General features: G+C 39.6%; 1 protein-coding gene across 7 annotated transcripts in view; it reads right to left on the minus strand.

The window, feature by feature from the left end:
• EPB41L4B (erythrocyte membrane protein band 4.1 like 4B) overlaps positions 1 to 21186 on the minus strand; it is a 179147-nt gene that overhangs the window by 19660 nt on the left and 138301 nt on the right. For all 7 annotated transcript variants that reach the window (XM_062569650.1, XM_062569648.1, XM_062569649.1 and 4 more), the window contains 3 exons: positions 10147 to 10251; positions 7528 to 7663; positions 7004 to 7081 (listed from right to left, as the gene is read on the minus strand). In XM_062569650.1, coding sequence (XP_062425634.1) covers positions 7004 to 7081; positions 7528 to 7663; positions 10147 to 10251 — 319 coding nt within the window. The remainder of the gene's footprint in view (positions 1 to 7003; positions 7082 to 7527; positions 7664 to 10146; positions 10252 to 21186) is intronic.

Consider the following 21186-nt stretch of genomic DNA (forward strand, 5'->3'; position numbering starts at 1 on the left):
CATTTTACATGTACTAGTGGATGTTAAACTAAGATCTAATATGCAGTCTCTGAGCATGACCACATTCCCAGACACTTGGTTATCAGAACATCAGTAATTCAACAAACCCTGCTTATGAATCTGGCAGTCCACCTGTAAAGCCCCATGCTTCAACGTGTGGAGCTATGTATTAGTTTCAAATTCTATTTTTAGTGCTTTATTTGTGCAGACTATCAGAAGCAGCTCCCAGAGAGTGTGAAAGTCAAGCATCAAAATGCTTTCACCCATTATTTTGGCTGACCAAGTGCCATGGTTGCTTTAATACGTATATGTCCCCTCTCTAGTTCCTAGCATGCTTTATCTAACCAAAATGATGACCAGATAAATTTGTATTTGCTTGAATTATGTTTCTTGTCTGACTGTGTGCTCCCAGTAGCATTGCACTGTTTGTAGCACTGAATATTTGCCTCCTACAACCTTCCAGCTAAATGTCTCATACTCAATTTTACCATTTGAGCACTTTAGTGAACCCATCAAAATTGTTGTTTCTATCCGGCTGAAGATGAAATGTTCTTTTTCTGCTTGCAAAAAAAGTCCTCCATAATATCAGTATTTCAATTTTAAGCATTCCTTAAGTTCCTAAGGAAGTTATTTATTACCTGTTGCTGTAGATTTTTTTTCATTAAAGTTGTTTGCTTTAGCAATAGCTGCTCTTTGCTGCTTCTTAGTTTGATATGGAGTTAAAGGGCATGAATTTGAAACCAGAAGTAAACACACTTTTAGCATGTTTCTTGCTGCTTTGGGTTCTTACCCATATAATTTACCACATATAACTGCTGAGCTGATCCAGAGAAACTACTTATTTGCGCATCTTAATTGGCCACTGCAGGCAAACTACTCAATTTGCACGTGCAAATATTGTAATTGAGAGGCAGGCCAGGAAAACAGCGTTTTTATTGCTTCCATTCCACCTTGTACTAGGAGTCTTTTCTTTCAATGAAGATGTAAAAGTAGAAAGCTTCCAATTCAGAATACATTATGCAGCTTTCCAAAGTGTTTTGAGAAGACCTATCTTATCTCCAGTAGCTCAAATAAGTAAACCATTTATAAATTTGTCTCTGACTAAATTGTTTCAGAAAGCTCTTTAAAAACAAAGGTGAGAAATACTGGAGTCATTTCTCACTCTACTATGTTATTTGGCTTATTGTAACCTTGCAAAATTGTTGTGAAAATTTAGTAAATAAAAATCAAATCAACTCCTCTTTATTGGAGTGACAAATGTTAATGGGAAGTGGAATGAGAAGATATTTTACTCGCCTTCCTCTTCTTAGCTACAGCTGAAAAACTATTGAGAGTTTGCAAGGATGTTTTATTGCTTCCATCAAGCTACTTATTTTCTCAACCTCCCCTGAAGATGATTGGCTTTTGACCTGGGTAATTAGTCAGGTCATCCATTAATATTTCAGATTCTTGTGATTTGGACTGTTCTACATTATACTACAGACTATAGGGCTAAATTAACAGAATGAATATATGGCTCCACACCTGCAACTCTGACTTCAGAAGGCAGAGGTGAGTCAGGTTATGTACAAGGCGGTGGTAACGTTTGTGATCTTTAACAATTTTCAAGCCTGCAAGAAGTGAGCTAATATAAATTGCACTAGTTAGTCCAAAATCATCAGAGGCCAGGAGTCTTAGGGCCATGATGTTGTGGTGCTCAAGTGTCTATTATTATTGCAGAAAGAAAAGTGATCCAGTCGCAAGCCTCTGTCTCTTTTTGAGTTTTCCTTCCAATCTCCTTGATGACTCACTGGAAATAGTATTATTTTTCCTTATTTATCAAATTAAGGTAATAAATGCTTTGTAATTAGAAGGTATTTTATGGCTCATTTACAACTGTTTGGGGCAGTTTTAACCTGACCTTTCTTCAGGTCCTGAGTCTGTCATTTCCACCAGTATCCTCATCCCCTGTTACCACTACACATTGAATCACCTTTTTCTTTCACCCTCACATGTCTTTCAGTGTAACTGAGTGAAATACCTGAGCACTTCTTTTCCCTCAGAAAGGCACAGACAAATACAGTCAAGCCAATGGCTTTCGAGAACCAGAAGAAAAGCGCTGATTTTTTTTTTTTTTAAACTGTTCTTCAAAATAAATTAGATCTCCAGTCAACCTGTTTTGAGGAACTTTGAATGCCCTTGGGCCGAGAGGTCCAAAGCTGGCAGGGGACTCTAACAGAGGCAATCTATAAAAGTGAATACTTTCCTTTTGCTTCCAAAACAATAGCCACTAATGCAACCAATTTTATCCTCTTTCAGACTCAGTGCAATCACATTCAATCAACAGGATTGCCAGGACTAGTAGTAACACTATTTCTCAAATAAAAATACTTGTTCCCAACTCATCCTAAGTAAAAATATCTAATTTTATGATGAAGGCTATTTTAATCCTCAGTTTAAAAAGCAATATTATTTTATTTCTCATTTTTAAATAATCATACACATAATTTATGCTCCTTAAATGTTGGACCTCAGGTTTGGAAAAGGCAAGTAATTTTCTACTTACTGTTTTCCACCAATAGGTGGCATATGAAGCTCTAGAAATTTCTTTACTTGCTAGAGTATGAAATAAGAACATGCATAATCTGTAAGTATATAGCCATCTATAAAGCAGCACTCTCTGATATCTCTTCAGATGCGGTTATGATTTAGTCCGAGCTCACACACCTTGCATTATAAATTTTAGTCCAGGTTTAGGAATAGCTACACTGAGTATATAAGATTGTCCATTCTTATTTATTTTGTCCTGCATCATTAGGACAAATTGAAGTTTGCACATTACCTTTCCGCCTTGGTTAGGAAGGTATTTGTTGGCACAGTGCAGCAGCTGTTACATTCATTCAGGGTTTCAGTACTGAGCTTGTAATTAAACAAGAAAGCTCTACATTCATACCCATGTCAAAAATTCTTACTGATTGAAAGCTGAAAGAGAATAGCTTTAAGCTCAAGCTTTGTTTTCCAGTTACACAAAAGCTAGAAACACTAAGGAGAAAGAGAGAGAAAGACATGTGGTTTGGTGGCAGAAAGAGCCTACTACAGTGATAAAACTGGTTTTAATAAACCACAATGGGGATCCTTATAATGTGATGCTATAATACTTCATATATAACACTGTCTTTTTCCAAAAAATCCATGGTTCTTTTCAAGACACAGAATGCAGCAGGCATTGAATCTTGCTTTCATACAAGCCAGGTACAGTGCTTAAAATCAGAATGAAGGTACAGAAAGATAGGGATTTTCTTCTGTACATGCTATATTGAATTTAAGGGCAGCAAATAATGGTAGGCTTTACTCGAAAAACGATAAAATTGTGCATAAGGTAGAATTCCCTAAACCATACAGCTTGAGGAATGCAGTGCAGAACCTTTCACTTCTAGGCAACATGCATTACTCAATACGCATTATTTCTCCTGCAGGATGATTTCCTGAAGTCAGTCTGCCTCACAATTGTCCTGCTGTTATTGGCAGTCTAAGTATTGATGACTAAGTGACTGTTAGAGCTCTGTCAGCTCTTGTATACCCACACTGGCTCCTCAAGGCTGACACAGTAGACAAATTTGCCTACTCTGATCCCTGCATGGCAGCCCTGATTAATTCTATTAATTCAGTCCGTTCACTAATCCTTCCATTTTTAAGAAATAATGTGATTTTGTGAGCTCCATTTCTAACCATAACTCTCAGCATGCATTAAAGCTTCCACTGAATGGGCAACAGCAGCCAAAACATGGATATAACCCAAGGCCGTCAAGAAGCCTCAACGGTTAGGTGCCAAGCAGTGAAGATCATGCAGCTGAGTCAGAGACTATTAATCACTCTCTGCCACCAATGTAACAGAAGAGAAGGGAGGAAGATGTCAGAAACGGCTTAAAATTAATAGTTCTTGAGTGATCTGGGGAAGCACGGCAGCATACATCATCACTGAAGTAAGAAATTTGATTTTAGATGTCTTAGGTACCTTAGTTTCTCTAGCTGAGATGACAAACAGAAGCCAGCTGTTTGAGCATCTCTCTGCAGGATCCCACAACTATACGAAAACCTAAACTTCTAATCCTGTCACCTCAGGTAAATGCCCCAAATTAGGCAGCATGAATAACTCCTTGAGATATCACACATGTCGCTGAATATGAAACAAATCTGAGTGCAATTAACAAGCGACTTCCCAAGGGCCAGATCGTAGTGGGTAAAACCAACGCACTATCACTGACTTCATGAAGCTATGCTGTGGATGATTTTGGCCCTTCAATGACAGTAGATGTTGTCACAACAGAATTATTATATAATCGGAGTAGTTCAAAATGAAATATTTCCAATAGCTTGCTTTTGTTTGGGGCCTCTCCCCCTTATGAGTAAACTTTTCGTTCAAACACTCAACTGAAAACAACCTGCAACCAGTGAAAACTGCAGGGAAAGGTCTGTAAGCAATAACTGCTCTTCAGAGCACAAGCTGACCTTTGGAGACGTTAAACAGAAAGGGTTGATTGATGCTGTACACTACGTGCTCTCTGAATTAGCAAAACCAGAAAAGTTATGGAAGGTTGATTTATGAACAAACAGCATGAGAAATGATGTCACTGAATGGTGGGGTAGGGAAGGGAAAAAGACAACTGGGCAAAATTTTAGAGAAAAAAGCCTAAATTCTCAGCTGAGAAAGCAAAACTGTAAAGCTGACATCTATTAAATGGAAACAAAACACAAACCTATATAACCCAAAGCAAGTCAGTTGCTAAAGTCTCCATGACTGATTTTCAAAAATACTACAGTAAGATACGAATATTGCTGTAGTATTCTTTTTTAGAATAAAAATACATGCTAGTCAACTCTAAAGGATAATTACTTAAAGTTTAGCCACAATCATGTTATTAATGCCAAGAAGGTCAACGTAATCTCTACACTTCAGTCTGTGTATGTCTTGCCAACCCAAGCTACAGGGAAAGGCTGCAGACCTTTGAATCCTGCACTACTTCTCTCTTGCTCCCTTTTATTTTCCTCTTCCCCTAGAAAGGTGTGGGGGAGTGGTTCTTAACTGCATTTCTTCTCTTTCTCTCACTTTCTGTAACTGGATGATTTCATCCTCCAGCACTTTAAATAGACTCCAGGTATATCTTCCCATTTCAGTAGACACTTCTCAGTCTGCAAAGGTATTTTGGGTGCCAGAGCAGACCTCTCCCTCCTACAAGGTGGAGTTAGCAGCAGTAAGCAGTGCACTTTTACTAGAGTTGCCAGCACTGCAGCAGTTCTCCAGCAGATGCTGGGAGGCCCCTTGCATTTTGCTTGCTGCACTTCAGAGATTCAACACCTGCACTGTAAAACCCTTGGGGCACAAGGACTGCTCAACTGTGCCAGGCTGAAGGGCAGAGACAACAGATGGGACAGTGGGGACAGCATGGGCACCTGCAGCACCATCAGGTGCCCTCAACAACTCCAAGAGTCTCATGTCTGTCCTTCTAGGACAAGCGTCCATCACCAAACTGCAGCATATTGGCAGCAGTCCTGGGCGCTCACTAGCTCCTGTAATTACAACGTCTACTGCCCTGCCCTAAACCCGTCTTTCACTTAGCAGCAACAGGTCTTTAAGCATAGCACACCCTGTGCCCACACTGCAGTCCATTCCTGGCCCAAGACTTGCTGGGAGCGTGCCAAGAATACTAAGCACTTTCCTAATAAGCATGTCCTGGCATGCTAATTAACAACCAAAATCTAAAGACCAGGTTTCCACAGAAATTAACCTAGTTGAAAAGATGAGCCTCTTGGGTTCCATGAAGATAGTTTGTTATTAGATTTCCAAGAGGAAACCCTTTTTTTAAAAAAAAAAAAAAAAGTTTCTGGATCCACCTCATGCATGCTGAGGCCAGCCCATGGCAGGGCCATGTGTGGCCATAGCTGAATAGTCACGTCCTGTCTGCACTTGCACTGTGAGAAAGCCAAGGGGAGACAAGGAAAGGTAAGGCTGTAACAGAGGGGACAGCGATAGAGCTGCTTTCATTCCATCAGATTTGCCAGAGAAGCCACATCGCCCACCTGGTGGTGATAGGACATGCGCAGTTATTTACTGACTGGGACCATACTGCCTCTGAAATAAGAGGCACATCCCCACATTGCCTGTAAGCCAGGATCTAATCATGCAGCAAAAGTGGTGCTCAGGACCAAAGTGCTTTAATACTAAAACTTCTACAACAAAAATGCAGCACTCCCTCTGTTGCATGTTTTATTTGTTTCAAACACTGTTCCTAGAAGACAGCAAAAGCAGCTTTTGACAGCAGAGGCACTATCTGGCATTTGAGCTGTGTGTGACACAGAATGACTTGGAGGAAGTCCAGGATCATACAATCCTGAACTGCAATTCTTCAAATAATGCACTGGAAATCTGAGATGATAGCCTGTGATCACTGAAATCAAGAGGCACTTTGACCTCAGTGGGACTAGCATTTCTCCTCTGTTTTTAAGTAAGCCCATAAATCATGTACTTCTAAAAAAAGAAGTTAATAATAAACATGTTACAGACATTTTTGCCTTAAACTGAAGCAAGGCACTCTGCTAATGAAACATGAAAGTGCAGGTACAGGGCTTTGAGTTGGCTATGGGTGAGGCCAGACTTTCCAGACAACTCCCAAAAATAAATCTATTACAGTATTAGGAATCTACATTAATGGGGCAGAAGAGGTTGGTTGCACACCAGTGCTGCAAGGTGTAAAGGTATCCAGGTAGGAGAGAGAAATGAGAAGTAAAGTCATCTGAGAATACAAAATTGCATTCAAAATCCCAGCCATAATATTTTTTCATGTGCATTGATTTTCAGAGATGCTGAGCTGAGTTTGATGGGAGCTCAGGACCACCGAATATCAAGGTGAACTTTCTTTATTCCTTTGCACTATCCAACACACTGCATAATAACCCGTTCACTCTAGCTGCAGATAAATCATTCAAAATGTTTACATTTTCCTGGTTGCAAATTGAAATTATTTACCATAGGTGTGGCCTCTGTGAAATCCATCAGGAGGTCACCTGGCTCCAAAGCAAATGTACTTCCAGCATCTGTGGAACTCTAAAGGCAAAGAAGAAACCCAGCTTTCAATAAACAATTCATTTATGGGTCTTTTTTAATTCCTTAAAGCACAGATTGCCAAAGGGAGATCAAATTTCACACATTTTTTGAATACAGCTACTCAGGAGAGACAGACGACAAAATCATACACCTTTGCAATTAAGGTAAATATTAATTTAATCTTGGTCCACAACCCCCTAAAGCTGAAAAAAAAAAGAAAAAAAAAAGAAAAAAAAAACTATTATTGATTTTAGTTGTGCCTTGGAGCAGGCTCTGAATAATTTCTGGCTGCTGCATTTACATTACAGGTTAACATATTACCATGAGTTGACACTAAAAACTACACCCAAACACAGAATTTCTCTATCTTACAAAAAGATCCCACCTGAAAGTCCCCTCCCTGAATGCTCTCCCACCCAACATGAGCTCGTCTCTTTGCATATTACCTTGGCACCAGGCGAAACCTGTGCTTGTCCTTCCGATGTCTGTGGTGTACACGTTTTCTGTGAGCCAGGAGATGCTGAAGACACAGATGTGGATGCTGCCGCTGCTGCCAGTGCTGGAGGAAGGTCATCTTCATCACTGCAGTTGTTAAAAGCACAGGCAGATCTTCTCATTAAAACATGTTACTCAACTTTGAGCATACTTTTGCCAGAGGAGATGCCAGAAATCCGTATGTTGGCTGTAGTGCTTTGGTTTACCCTTCCGTGCATAATGCAATATTCACAGCTAACTTTGCAAATAAATTAGGATTTTTTTTTTAAGTTTAATGATTCCTTGCAAGTCGATTGGCTAGTTAATTCTCAACTGCAAATAGAAAACTTATGAGTATGAAGTTGCACAAAGGTGAACAGAGTAAATTTTGGCCCTCAGAATCTTCATTACAGGAATGATGTGCAGAAAGGAAAGGATCCAGCCTAGTAGTTTACAGTACTGGGAAGACTTTTTTTCTACCCCCGGTTATAAAAAGGTGCAAATCTAACTGCCAATTCCTTCTGAGAAGAAAGATTTCTTCAGAGATTTTCTCCGAACAAAATTTTCTTCAGAAAAAAAAAGCAGGTACAATAAGCTGTTTTCATGCTGGAAAGAAAATGTAAAATCTTTTGGGCCTATTAAATGTGCTTTATGAATGCAACAGCCAGATCTGGGCTGCTGACCTAGTTAATCTCTCTTTCAGAAACATGTAGCTGACATTTCCCCAGTCCTTTCTGCCCTCTCTCCACAGGAATATACTGGCACTCTCCCCATCCTTGCTGGGTAAACCTGTTCTGCTGCAGACAAGAAAGCAGAAAATGGCTAAGAACGTGCCAGTACAGAAAGGCGTTGTAGTCTCTTGGTCCCAAAGCTGAGCATCGAACTGAGAGCCCAGGCTTACCAGGCAACAAGCTGTCAGCATGCTAGCTATAAGCCTGAGTTCTGGGCTTCTTCACTATTTATCTGTATTTCTCATAGCTGCAGTCCAGACACCGAGGCATTACGTGCATCAAAATTACCTATGCTGGATAATCTTGCTCTCTTTGTTTGCCAGGTGCAATTTAACAATCTGTTTACGTTAAACCCCGTATCAGAATTTTGTCGAAGTACGCATATGTAACCTGTGACAATGCTTACAATAAGACATGCATTTCCTGCCTATCCATACACGTAAGTGTACTCAAAGAATGGATTAGCCAGCATGGTCTGTTTATTACCTGTTACATGAACAGCATCTCAAATAATCAGTCCTCTCAGTGTCAAAGCCTTTTCTTTTGTGGATCACTACTTGCAAGTTCCTCATTTCCCACATTATATCAAAAATCTGAAAAGTCATGTGCAACTTCAAACACGTAACAGACTTTCCCCTGCTTGTAGAAGAGGTAGGAAAAGTGGTGTCTCGTCCAAGAAAAGCCTACTGCTGCCTGAGCCCCTATGGGCAGCAAGAATGAGCAGATTCCCGTCCTTGAGAAACTGCTCCTACCAAATATTATCATGTTCCCTGCCACACGTTAGTATTAGTGCACAGTGAGAGAACCTGAATTCCCTTAATAGCGTGAGTTTTCAATTCTCATCTCCTGTCTCATTTTCAAACCATGCTGTTTGATGTATCATGGTAAAAGAGACCATGTCACAGCCTGCTGACAAAGCTGTGCCTGTGTGTTCCCATATGTTAGCCTTGGTCTCTTGGACAAATATCTATTTGCTAATTTCTGATTTTCTTCATAGTTCTGAACTGATTCATTCTTCTGTTTGTTCTCCTAAAGTGTTTTTCTGTTTTACTGATATAAATTGTTACTTTTGTTCCACCTCAAAAGCAAGTGTTATTAACAAGAGAAGAAATAACTACGTATTGGTACTTACTAGAAATCTGGGGGGGCAAAAGAAAAACTTTTGCTAGTATTATTATATATTTGGTGACACTCAAACACAAATTTGTTGGAGGGGCTAATGGCTTCATTCCACATAACAAGCATACATACCTTTTTTGTACACTACTACATTGGTATTCTTGTATTAATAATTTTATATGGCTATTTTCCATTCCTTGCTTTTCCACTCAGCTTAAATCCTAAGTATCTGATGGCCTTATTTGCCATTTTGCATGAAGGACAAATTTCCACATCTGTTCCGCACCTCACACCTCAAGAGACTCTAAAACCAGATGAATTCAGTGCAAACGGGATGTAGGGACAGCTCTGTCTTGCCAGTACTACATAATCCTTAATGACATTGAGATTGTTCTCCTTATTTTCTAACGGGACTGCAGTGAAGTAGACAGGGTGGCTTGCTCCAGGGCATGCCAAGTCTTTGGAATTTCACATGGAAAAAGGACTTTTAACTCCTAACCTGTAACCTTGGGAAAAGGCCTGTAATTCTATGCATTAGTAACTGTACAGGGATGGCAAATTCCTTAAGTATTGAATGTGTTAAGATTCTCAGAGATGAAAGGAACTGTATCAGTGCAAGATCATTATCATGTAATTGCACTGATGCCTTTCAGAAGTCATAGCTAAAGTAATAATTAGCATCACCCTTCATTTTCAGCTGTAGCAGGCAAAAACATGTGGATAGTACTATATGTTACTCACAAACTGTACTGTCTTGTTAACTTCCTCATACGAGAAACTTTAATTTCCTGCTTTTCCGTAGGGCCAGTTGATGGTGTAGTTTCAGGTCGCACTGGAGCTGGACTTCTAAAAATAAAAGGAAAAATAAATGTGACAGAGTTTTTATTTAAACTACTTCAGGCATGTCAACAAAGTGGTAACACATCATCACATATTTGTAGTGCAAATTGGCACGTGCCCGTTGGAGTTCACTCTGTGGTTCCACTTATAGCCCCCACGCCAGTGTGCATGAACAGAAAAGGACATGTGAATTCACTCTCCCAGGCACTGCATATCATTTACAAGTCACAGCTGATTATGTGACCACATGAAAATATGAAGCGTGTGTAAGATACTGTGCAGAAACATCAACATCACTATTTCCAAAATACAGCATTTTAGTAATGGCCCAGCAATTCAGTCATGTTAAAAACGTTTTGACAAAAACAAAAAACCTTTAACAAAACCTGTTTTCATAAACTAGGAAGCCTATTCTGTTTAAAATATTTTTAACCTGAAATTAAATATTATCCTTCTGCACTTGAAATAGTAACTCAAGGGAAACTACCTAATGGATTTGATCCAAAAAAAAGATACTTGCTAGAAACAAGTGTAAAACTGAGACATGTTTCAGCTGCTAATGAATGTGAAGCACATCTGCAGAGCTCAGTCAAGGGTCAAAGTGGGAATGAGGAGACCAATTGAAAAGGATATCCTCTTTAACCACTTATCATTAGAGTTATATAAGGCTTGAATACAAATATGATAAATATTAAGTATAAGATTTTTATGACCTTGTGAAGAAAACATTTCAATGGTCTGCTTAAGTGATATGAAGTGACATGAAAACACACAAATTATCTTAAGTATTGTTTTTATGTGATTTATGATTAAATACACCCGATGTATAAGGAAACATTATAAACACAGTAGATATGCCAAAATTAAGGAGGTCATTTAAAAGTCTTGATTCATAATCTGTGAGCTGTATTCTGCCATGCAATCCAAAGTCCAAAGTACTATGTTAGTACTACAGTAGTCTTACTGCTTGCCAGTGGAACTGCCTACACACTGAGATGCATCTGACAGTCAGCAGAAATGGCAGAACTTTGCCCCTAAAATTATAAATTGGGGTTGAAATTTTCAAACCTGCTTGCATCATATCAGTTTTCTAAATCTGCGTTAAAATTAAGCATATCAGATCTTCAAAATTGCACATCCTCTCTGATGCCCATGTAGGATATAGCTGAGTTTAATTGTCTCTGACATCTTCTGAACCTGCTGCCCCATTACAACCAGAAGCTACTGGAGCAGCACAGTCTGTGGATTATTGCTGTAGTTTTCATACATGTCTTTTGAAGCCTGCGTGCTGCTGAGAGAAGACACACACAGATTGGTGTCCCCCACAGAAATGAAGTGTGGCCAGACTTGGCCATTCTGCCTGCTGCTTGGCAGTAACCAACCAACCAGTACACGTGCAGGTCAGGAGTACCTACAGCAGACACAGTTTTTTGGTCTTCAGGGAGGCCAGAGGGCATGTGAAAGAGGAATGGGAAATAAGATAATACAAAGCACATAGCTAAATTATAAACTAGACTTCACAGGTTCCACTGCCCATGGAACAATTTTTTTCTTTTTTTTTCTCCTGCTTTTTGACCCCATTAATTTCAAAAAAACAATACAGATAGGAGCAAGATTTGTATCTCGACCTTTCCTGAATTCCTATTTCAGAGTCAGTCATTTATATCTCAGATTCGCAATGAGATTATCACAGAATATTCCAGTCTGATTTTCAGACTCTTCATTGAGTTTCTTTGGCTGGCAGTTACAGTGAGGATGGGGGAGGAAAAAAACCCAAACCATCTTGTTTTAATCTTTAGGCCAGTATGTCTCATCTGGAAATCTCTGAACCAACATAAAGATAGAAGTCCCCAATGTCGATCATGTTTCCGAATAGATGACTGCTCTAGCTGTTCTTTTTTAGACATCTTGTCTTAAACCAAAGGTAGCTTCCGATAACTGAAAAAATCACTAGTTCAATTTGCCCTAAGGGATTTTTCTATTCAAGTTCTGACATAAGTAGGATAAATATGTTAAGACCTCTTTAATGACTGCATCTGACGGTCAAATCCTCAAGGGGTGTGAATGTGTGTAATTCCACTGCTTTCAGCGCAAGCTTTCCAAAATACACTAGCCGAAAGCCTTGTTCTGAATGAGCAAGCCCCCACAATCCTTCCATAGTTTGCTGAGAAAATAATTACAAGTTTTAGACCTTTTCATCAACCCAGTGAAAGCAGAAACAAAAACCAGGGTATCCGCTGCCAAGTGAGTTGCAAAGCATAAACTCAGAGAGTATACATGAGCAATGCACTAGTACTAGAAAGGTGTTCAAGAAATAACATAGCATGGAAAGCAAAGCTGGTGACAAATGTATTTTCAGTTCATTGCTATTCCAAATTTCTGAAGACAACATTATGATCTGTAATGAAAGTAAATTGGGTCTTTTCACAGAAATGAACATTTGATATGATCATTTCAGTTCCATCAAAAAAATTTACTTTACAAAGCCTGTACGCATCATTTTAATTTTCATGGTTTACATTTTTAATTAAAGAGAGGAGATGGGAATTTTGAAAGTTATTGCAAACTCCCTAATCAAATTTTTGTCCAAAAAGCCATGGTTCTTTTTTTCTTTTTCTTTTTTTAATAACTCAAGCACTTACTTTAAAACAGTTTCAAAGCTACAATTTTGAAACAGGTTTGTACATCTGAGACATTTTAAAATTCTAAGTCTGAATTTGTCTTTATAAAATTTCATGCAAAAAATTTCACTCAGCTGTGACAAAAGGTGTTCAAGAATCACTTGGGACGTACTCTCTAACCCACACAAACAGACAAAAACCCTACAATCTTCCTCTGAATTCCACAAATTTTCAAGTGACTGGTTAAAGAATAAGCAAAGATACAGTATCACAAGACACACTTACTCCCATCCACGCAACTGCAACTACTGAGATTAACTTTACTTATACTTTGTATCATGCCACTGTAGTATCTGATTCACATATTTTGCAAAAGTAATGAAATTCTAATAATCAAAAGTTCCATCCTCTTTCTTTTATTCTAACACACTGCCAACATTTTTGTTACAGCCTGGATGTGGTGAGCATCTGTCTGCTGACATTTATCAGGCCACTGGGAGAGATATGAGCACTCAGCAGTGAGTTAATTGAACTTTTTTAGAAGCTACAAGTTAGCAAGGGTATGAATTAAAGCTATCTCTGAAAGAAAAGGAGCAGTAGCAACATCTCTATCAACAGACACTGAATTTAGTCTACCTTAAGTACAGGATGACATTGGGCCAGTACTACCAAATGATTTTACCCTTATTAAAGGGTTGCTAGGACAGCTCTTTCCACACCAGCGTAAAGGATTGGTGACAGCTCCTGTTTCCTCTCCCCTGTTGGCTCCCTCCAACCGTCCTCCCTCCACCTGAGCAGACTCAAAGCTGTTGTAATTCTCACTGCAGCCACCAAGTGCAAGAACCTCCAAGCTTGGTTAATTCAGAGCCTGAGCTGTGTTTTAAAAATGGCAGGCTTTTAATACCCCACAAACTCCCCAAAAAGATCTCATTGCTATTCCTGAAAAAGAAGCAAGCATGCAGCAGGATAGCTTCTATTGTTATCTCTTGAATTCTACAGCCAGAATACATTATCTTATATGAAAAGATAGGATTCTTGAAGAGGAACCTTGTAATTATTCTGGCTATTTAAATAGAGTCATTATGCACAGATATGGCCGTTTTTCTTCCTATATGTAGTAACTCCTGTGAGCTTGAACAACAACTGAAGTGTTACAGGGTGAGGGGGACCCAGACTCAAAAAAAAGAAAAGTGCAGCATATTCCTGTTTCTTTATAACAGGAATGTTCAGCTTCATGATTCACAAGAAATCTTTTTTTTTTTTTTTAACTGTATCCAATCGCTGTAGTTTAAAATCAAAGGTACTGAAGCAAGACAGAGCCACTTAGTGACCTGGCACCACTTGTAAAAACCCACACCTTCCTGGCGAGATTGCAAATACTGGTCATGAATACCGATCACGAGTGGCAGCTCGGCAGCAAGCACCCCTGTGCCATGAGGCCCAGCATGCGCCCCAGCAGCAGTCAGCGGGCTCTCCTGAACCACCCACATCTGTTTTCACTTCTGTTCACAGAAAAACATACGCTGTGGAACATCAGAAGTGACCACAGATGCCCACTGAATCCTCCCCATGGAAGTGACGGTGGTGCCCAGACCAGGGTCCCACCTGTCCCAGCTGTAATGAGGCGACTAGGACCGCAGCACTTCTGCCTGTGTGTTTTTTGCTGCATGAAGCAATCTCTTTCCTTCCATGCTGTCAGTCTCAGACCAAAAGGTAGAGGCTAAAAACCTCAGGCCAAACACCATTAGTTATGAGGATGCAGCTACCTGCATGAAGAGTGTCATGCCATCAGCTGCTGACTTGCTGGAAAGAAAATACCAGCTGATTCATGGCTTCAGAGCTCCTTTTGAGTGGGAATATGAAATCTTGAGGAGGAAAAGGAAGGATGAAAGGAAAGAGGAGGAAAAATATCCAACAGATATACTCTCTAGTATATTGAAGGTCTAGCCTAGCAAGCTAAGAAAACACACATACTCAGATATCTTTTCTCAGTCGCGAATGTTTTCTACTATTGTTTCTTTTCCAAAGTTACAACCACTTGAAGTTAAGAAATAATAATAAGCATTTTTTTCATCCTGAAAAAGCAGCTTTTCTCAGGAGACAAGTTAATCCTCCAGAAGATTATTTGGATATTTGAAAGCTACTGCCAACATCAGACTTTCTGAGTGAAGGCTTTTTCCTTTCTCTTCTCTTTTCTTTTCTTAGATTGCAGATGTACTACAAAGCTCTTTGCTACAGAGAAGCAGTTTAATCTAAATACAGCTTGTGGGCTTTCTTTATCCTCTTGAGTTTTGTTTCTTTTAAAGGGGAAAATTTGCTCTCCTCCCTTGTCCTTGTAATGAAAATGTACCTTGCAGTCTAGATGAAAATGTGATGTTCTTGTGGTCCAACAGATAATGACAATCCAGAAACTGCTTTCCTCCCCCAGCTCAGAGCAATGCCAATACCCAGTATCCAAACTCAAATTGAGCTAAAATCCTACCTCTCCACACAGCACCACTATAAATGTGGTTTTCAAAGAGCCTAGGCACTGTTTAAGGAGCAGTGCCAATGAAATGCAACTTGACTGGAATATTCTATCAACTTAGCCTTATCTGAAAGGTCCAATTATTTTTCCTTTTTCTGGAGCTTAGGGATTGAAAATACAGCTACAAACAATTCATCAGCATCAGACTTCAAACAGCAGGTCACAGAGGTCTTTAATACCCGGAATGAAGTCAAGGTACATACCTAGGTGTCACACCTGCAATCTTTGAGGCAGACTGGCATGTAAAGGGATATGGAAGAGTTCAGACAGAAGTTATGAATTTGATGTAGAAATTGCTGGGTGAGGCTCTTTGTCCTGGGTGTAAAATGTCAGAGTAGCTGATCCATTAACTTGCCAACTGGACTAAGGCCAGGCTAATGGAAAGCTATTCACTCTGTTTTTGCTAAAGCTGGTTAAAATTTTTCAGCTGGAGAATGAATGTTTTTTTTATTTTTGAGGATGAAAGTTTAATGAAAATGTGTTTTTTTAAAAAAAAACAGTATTTGTTAAGAAAAAGTTATACATGTATACATATATAATATTTTTAGTTTTCCTACAATATTTCACAATATTTTAAAGGGGCTATTTAAATGTTTTTTAAAAAAAGTGTTTTGGAGTCTGCCTTCCAGAATTAAGTCCATTTTGAATCTAAGAAAACAAAACCAGCTTGAATTCATTGACGTTTTTTGGGGGAGAGGAGGAGGAGCAGGGCGAGGGGAAGAGAAGACAAACATTTTTGATCAGCTTCTATTTTGACCTGTCTAAATGTTCTTTTGTTTACATCTGTTTATCCAGGTAACCAAATTCTTGTGCTTGAGGCAACAAGCTGTCCATTATGGCAGCTGATATGCCTGTTCTTATCTTCCAAGCACTGACACAGACATCTCCTAACATGGCTCTAATTGGAGACCCATCTAGACTTCAGCTCTGTGACATTTAGAAACTATCTTCTTAGAAACTGTCTACTGTTAAGGCCTTGGACTTGAAATCCTGGCATCATCTTGCAGTTTTCGTAAGAACTGTTGCTAGGTTCAGTGTCCAAGAGAGCACTGTGAGCCACAGCCTTCTCTATCAATTAAAATTCCTAAATAAAATTCTGCTTGTGTGTCCTGAAGTCTTGAACTGCTGGTAAGCAGTTCTTCAATACACTTCCACTTCTCTGAGAACACTGCTACCACTGCAGAATCTTAGTTTTCCTTTTCTTCTTAAAAAAAAAAAAAAAAAAAATCAGGCTTGAGTTGAGTGTTTCCAAAGAGTCCTAAGTCAGTGTAATAGATAGAAAAAAACAGTGTACAGAGTATACATATTGTTGGATAAGCTAGAACAATGCTCTGCGTCATCTCCCCTTGTGCAAGCTTATATGCCATTGGCATATACCTTGGCATTCACTGAAAAGAGGATGGATGGATCCTTCACTGCATGAGGATCGATACTGACATGCCAGCTTCAGATATAAAATGTGTATGGGTCAGGTAAACACTAGCACACATTGTTCCTCCTCACCTTGTCATATCCTAAGAACATTTGCAGAGAGCCAAAGCTCTCGGAAAGAACTGGTTCAGATTTACACCGTACCACGTACTTCAGCAGGGTGTTAACTCAGATACCAAGAGATAATTCAGACGTTTACATAAATGATTATACTCTGCACAGATGAAAGAAGCATAAATACAGACAAATTACTTTGAGTGACACTCCTCCCTTGATGATACTGGAAAGCTGTACATAGGAAATATCACCACTTTAGTCAGAAAAGTTGTAGGGCATATTCACGTCACATTGAAAGGCAGCCAAGATCAAAGCCTAGTGGACATTAGACACAGAATCCACTGTGAGGGGAATCATCTTCTGAAAATTTGCATGAGCAAAGCTTACTCTGTGATGGAAGTTTAGAAGAGTGCTGAAATTACTTCCCCTGATTTGTCTGTTCCCCTATAACTTGACATAATTTAATATTCTCCACCCTTCTTTTCTGGTGTGCTACATCATCAAGCTCTGTGAGATAACATTGAAATTTATGCTACATGCTGAGCAGCTCCTAATGCAATTAGTCTTAATGTAATAGTGTAATTTGGTTTTGGATGGGAAGATTTACAAAGAAAATTAGAATAAATGAATGCACAAAGCACCAGCTGGTGCTTATACCTACTCCCACATAAGAAGAATATTTCTATTTGCAAATCTATGAAAGATGAGATAATTTGGATAACAAGGATCAACAAAGGGTGATACAGCAGTTGGTCTAAACAGAAAGAAATCCACAGACAAGCCCTGAGCCATGTGGGATGTAAAGCATGCCAGAGCTGGTAACAGTCCAAAAGCATGTTACAAAGGGAAAAAAATAGTGCAGTTGATAGATGTACCACACTGCACCCAACAGCAAGTGACAACCACGACAGAAACAGTAGCAATTGATCGGGCAATTTGAGGGCTTCAGCTGGAAGAAGGTGCTTCACTGACATCACTTGGGAACTAACCTTAGAAGTGCAGGAACTTGTGTTTACATGTGCGATCGGTATTTTGCACGAGATGCTGTATAATCTCTATCTCTGGAGCTTTTCAAAACTCACCTAGACAAAGCCAAGGCTGACCTGACGCAGAGTTGGTGATAGTCCTGCTCTGAGCAGCACACTGGTCATCTGCATGACCTCCAAACAACCCTTCCAATAAACAGTTCTACAATTATATGGTAATTAACTAGAATTTCTAAGCAACAATGTTAATTACCATTTAAATTTTTCAAAACATAACCTCAAAAGAGTGCATCTTTAACTATTTTAACAACATCTGGATTGTCTTGTGGGTATATCAGTAAACAGCTTCTCCCAAAACGAAGACTGAAATTTAGCTGATGATAAAGAAGGTATTAGTGTCTACATATACCAACTCTTGAAGAGCTTCAGCTAGACCACCAGAATCAGAGATGTCTCTACGCTTTCGTAAGCTTCAAGTGACCATGAGGGAAAAAAGAAAAAAACCACATTATCAGCAAATCCTGCTGCCAGTTACTTCCCATCTAACGAAATTTGACTTCATTTGCTTTCCAAAAGTTCCTCAAGTTTAGGCACCTTTGCTAACATTCCCACTGACTTGTTTGTCGCAAGATGAAAGTCCGGCTTGGTAAATAGGCTATGCCTGAGGACAGAGTATTTCGTCTGGTTCCAAAGTATCAGTAATTCCTGCCATCTGTATGAATTTAGTCTAATTCTCCATACACTGGCATTCCCAAAGGTGGCGCAGTGGAGTTATACCAAGGATTACAAACAGCCATATTAAAAGAAGAGAAGAATGTGTAAGAAATGTGTAGAATTGTTTGCTAATATAGCTGAATTCTATGTTTACGAATCTGTATGCTCACACACACACACATCTACACCCTATAGGCCTCACCAGCATGATTAGATGGTCTTAGCCAGATGGAAAACAGATACTTAAAAGAGTTTTCAGGAAAATTTTATGTATAGACATCAGGGAAGTAGTAGAGATGATGCTACTGTCTGGCAAAGTAATAATGAAAAAGTAAATAATGAAAGGAATTCTCTTGATGGGGTTCAGTGGTTAGCCATGTATTTGTTACATTTAACAAATGAAGTAGACTGTCAATTAAGTGGGAAATTTCTGGAAAGCAAGTTCAAGAGTTTAGCTGTTTAAAACTAAATAATAGGTGGAGTTTATAAAAGGTGACAAAGTGGTTCAGATTCACTTGATATGCTGCACAAGAGAAACCTCTGCATCCCTGATCATTAGATGGACCAGACTTCTGACCGAGAGTGAGCAGATAGGATAATCAACTTTGTGATTGCAATTTTCAGTTTTATACTTCCTCCAAGATTTTTTTTATACTTCCTACAAGCCATTTGCCTCATTACATAAATGTTCTGGTAGACAGCCTGAACTCTGATCTCTCAAACCTAAGGATCAAATAAAAATTCCTAATTGGAGGCAGGTAAGAGTCTTGTCTTAAAAGAACTGTAGTTCTTAAAAGACTCTGTAGTAATCTCAGCTCAGATTTAAATTAGATACTACAGGCAATTCATAAACAGTTCCACTGGACACTGAGTTAGATGATTAGGCTTAAAGAAGTTTCCACCAGCTTGGAAAATACTTCTGTTTTCCTTTCAATCCCGCTTGGCCCAACTGATTGCCAATGGTCTTCCCCTAACAACACTGAAGATGGAAATGATCTGTTAGAAAGGTTTTTCTAGAACTAATGGAAGATGAATTCCCCTAGTGGCTACACGAAGAGGACTGACATGATTCTCTGCCTCCTTCAGAACCTCCTGGGAGTTGTGGACTTGGCCTTTCCCAAAGGTTGCTGCTCTCTTTTTTTTCTGAATAGCTGAATTTCTGAGAGCACACCAAATTCATCGTTTCCTACACAGACTGCAAGCTATCACGGCTTCTTCTCCACCTTCCTGATCTTATGGAGTAAATTCAGCCAGAGTGGATCATTTTGCAGTCTCCCACCAAACCTACTCCATATTTGAAGGAGTAACATCAGATTTTACTTACCATTCTAGGCATGAGACATGCCCATAGAAATGCTGTCAAAAATATTGCAAAATGACTGGCACTGTAAATTCCAAATTAGACAAATGCACATGTAAGCATCGTGTTGTTACACGCCTTATCAAAGCATGCCTCACTAAGCAAGGTGGTAACTGCAGACTAGCTCTATTTCTTCTTGATTTGATACAGGCAGTATAAAACTCAAACGATATGCATAAATAACAGATTTTTCCAGGTATTTATTTTCCATAATCCATTTGGAATTATTTGGAATAATGTTAACCCTAATATTTGCCAGGAAGAACAATACATGTTTTACTTTGTCCAAAATGCTTATGCCACAACTGTAGCTGGGCTGCATGCCTGTGTGTGTTACTTGGGTGTTGATGAAAATAGCTGCATGTTTTGAAGTGTGTTACAACAGATCTATAATAACAACATCTCTAACTGATCCCCTCTTTTGTGTCTTACCAAGAAAGCTGGCAGCTTTCCTACTTAACCTGCTTTTGAAATTCCCCTCCCAGTAGTTGCTTGCATTCGACTTTGTTCAGCTGGGAACTGTCACATGCAGCTCACAAGGACTCAGCTGAGGTAACTGCAGTATTTCCCGTATTGCTGCCGTCCAGATCCTCTGCTCAGCTGGAGGTTATCGGCAAAGCGGCACAGTCAGCAAGGCGGGGATGGAGGCCCACGTCCCAGTTCACAGTGCAGTATGTCAGCTTTAATTGCAGAGTAACGGGACTGTGAGCTAGCACACAGTGGCACATATTGGGTTGACTGAGTCGCCAGCTTTTTCCCCCCTCATTGAACTAGGGAACAAGCCCTTAAAATAGTCTGAGAGGGGAAAAAAAGAAAAAAACAAACCAACAACCCACTCCTTGCTAGAGGAGGGAGAGCTATAGAGAGGCACAGAACTGCTCTCCGAAAGTCCAAAAGCAGGGAGGAGAGAGGACTGGGCTCTCCCGCAGCCCCGCACCCTCCCGCGGCTCCGTTTGACGTCTGCAGGTTAGCCATTAACAGGAAGAGCAGGAGACAAGCCTTGCACTTGTAGCCTGCGCACGGAACAACAGAGCTGATTTCAGGAGCTTTTCCCTCCTGAAACTCAAAGAATTAGGGCCATTTCAGCTTCAGGGCTCCCCCCGCTCCCTATATTTAAATGACCTGGATACAGAAAGATCCGCAGTTTGCCAACATACAAAGAAATCGGGTGAATAAATTGACAGTGGCTTTACACAAACACATTGTTACACACTATTCTAAGGCTATGCCCGGTGAGATGACCAG

This window comes from Rhea pennata, chromosome 2 (assembly GCF_028389875.1).
Source record: "Rhea pennata isolate bPtePen1 chromosome 2, bPtePen1.pri, whole genome shotgun sequence".
Lineage (NCBI taxonomy): Eukaryota > Metazoa > Chordata > Aves > Rheiformes > Rheidae > Rhea > Rhea pennata.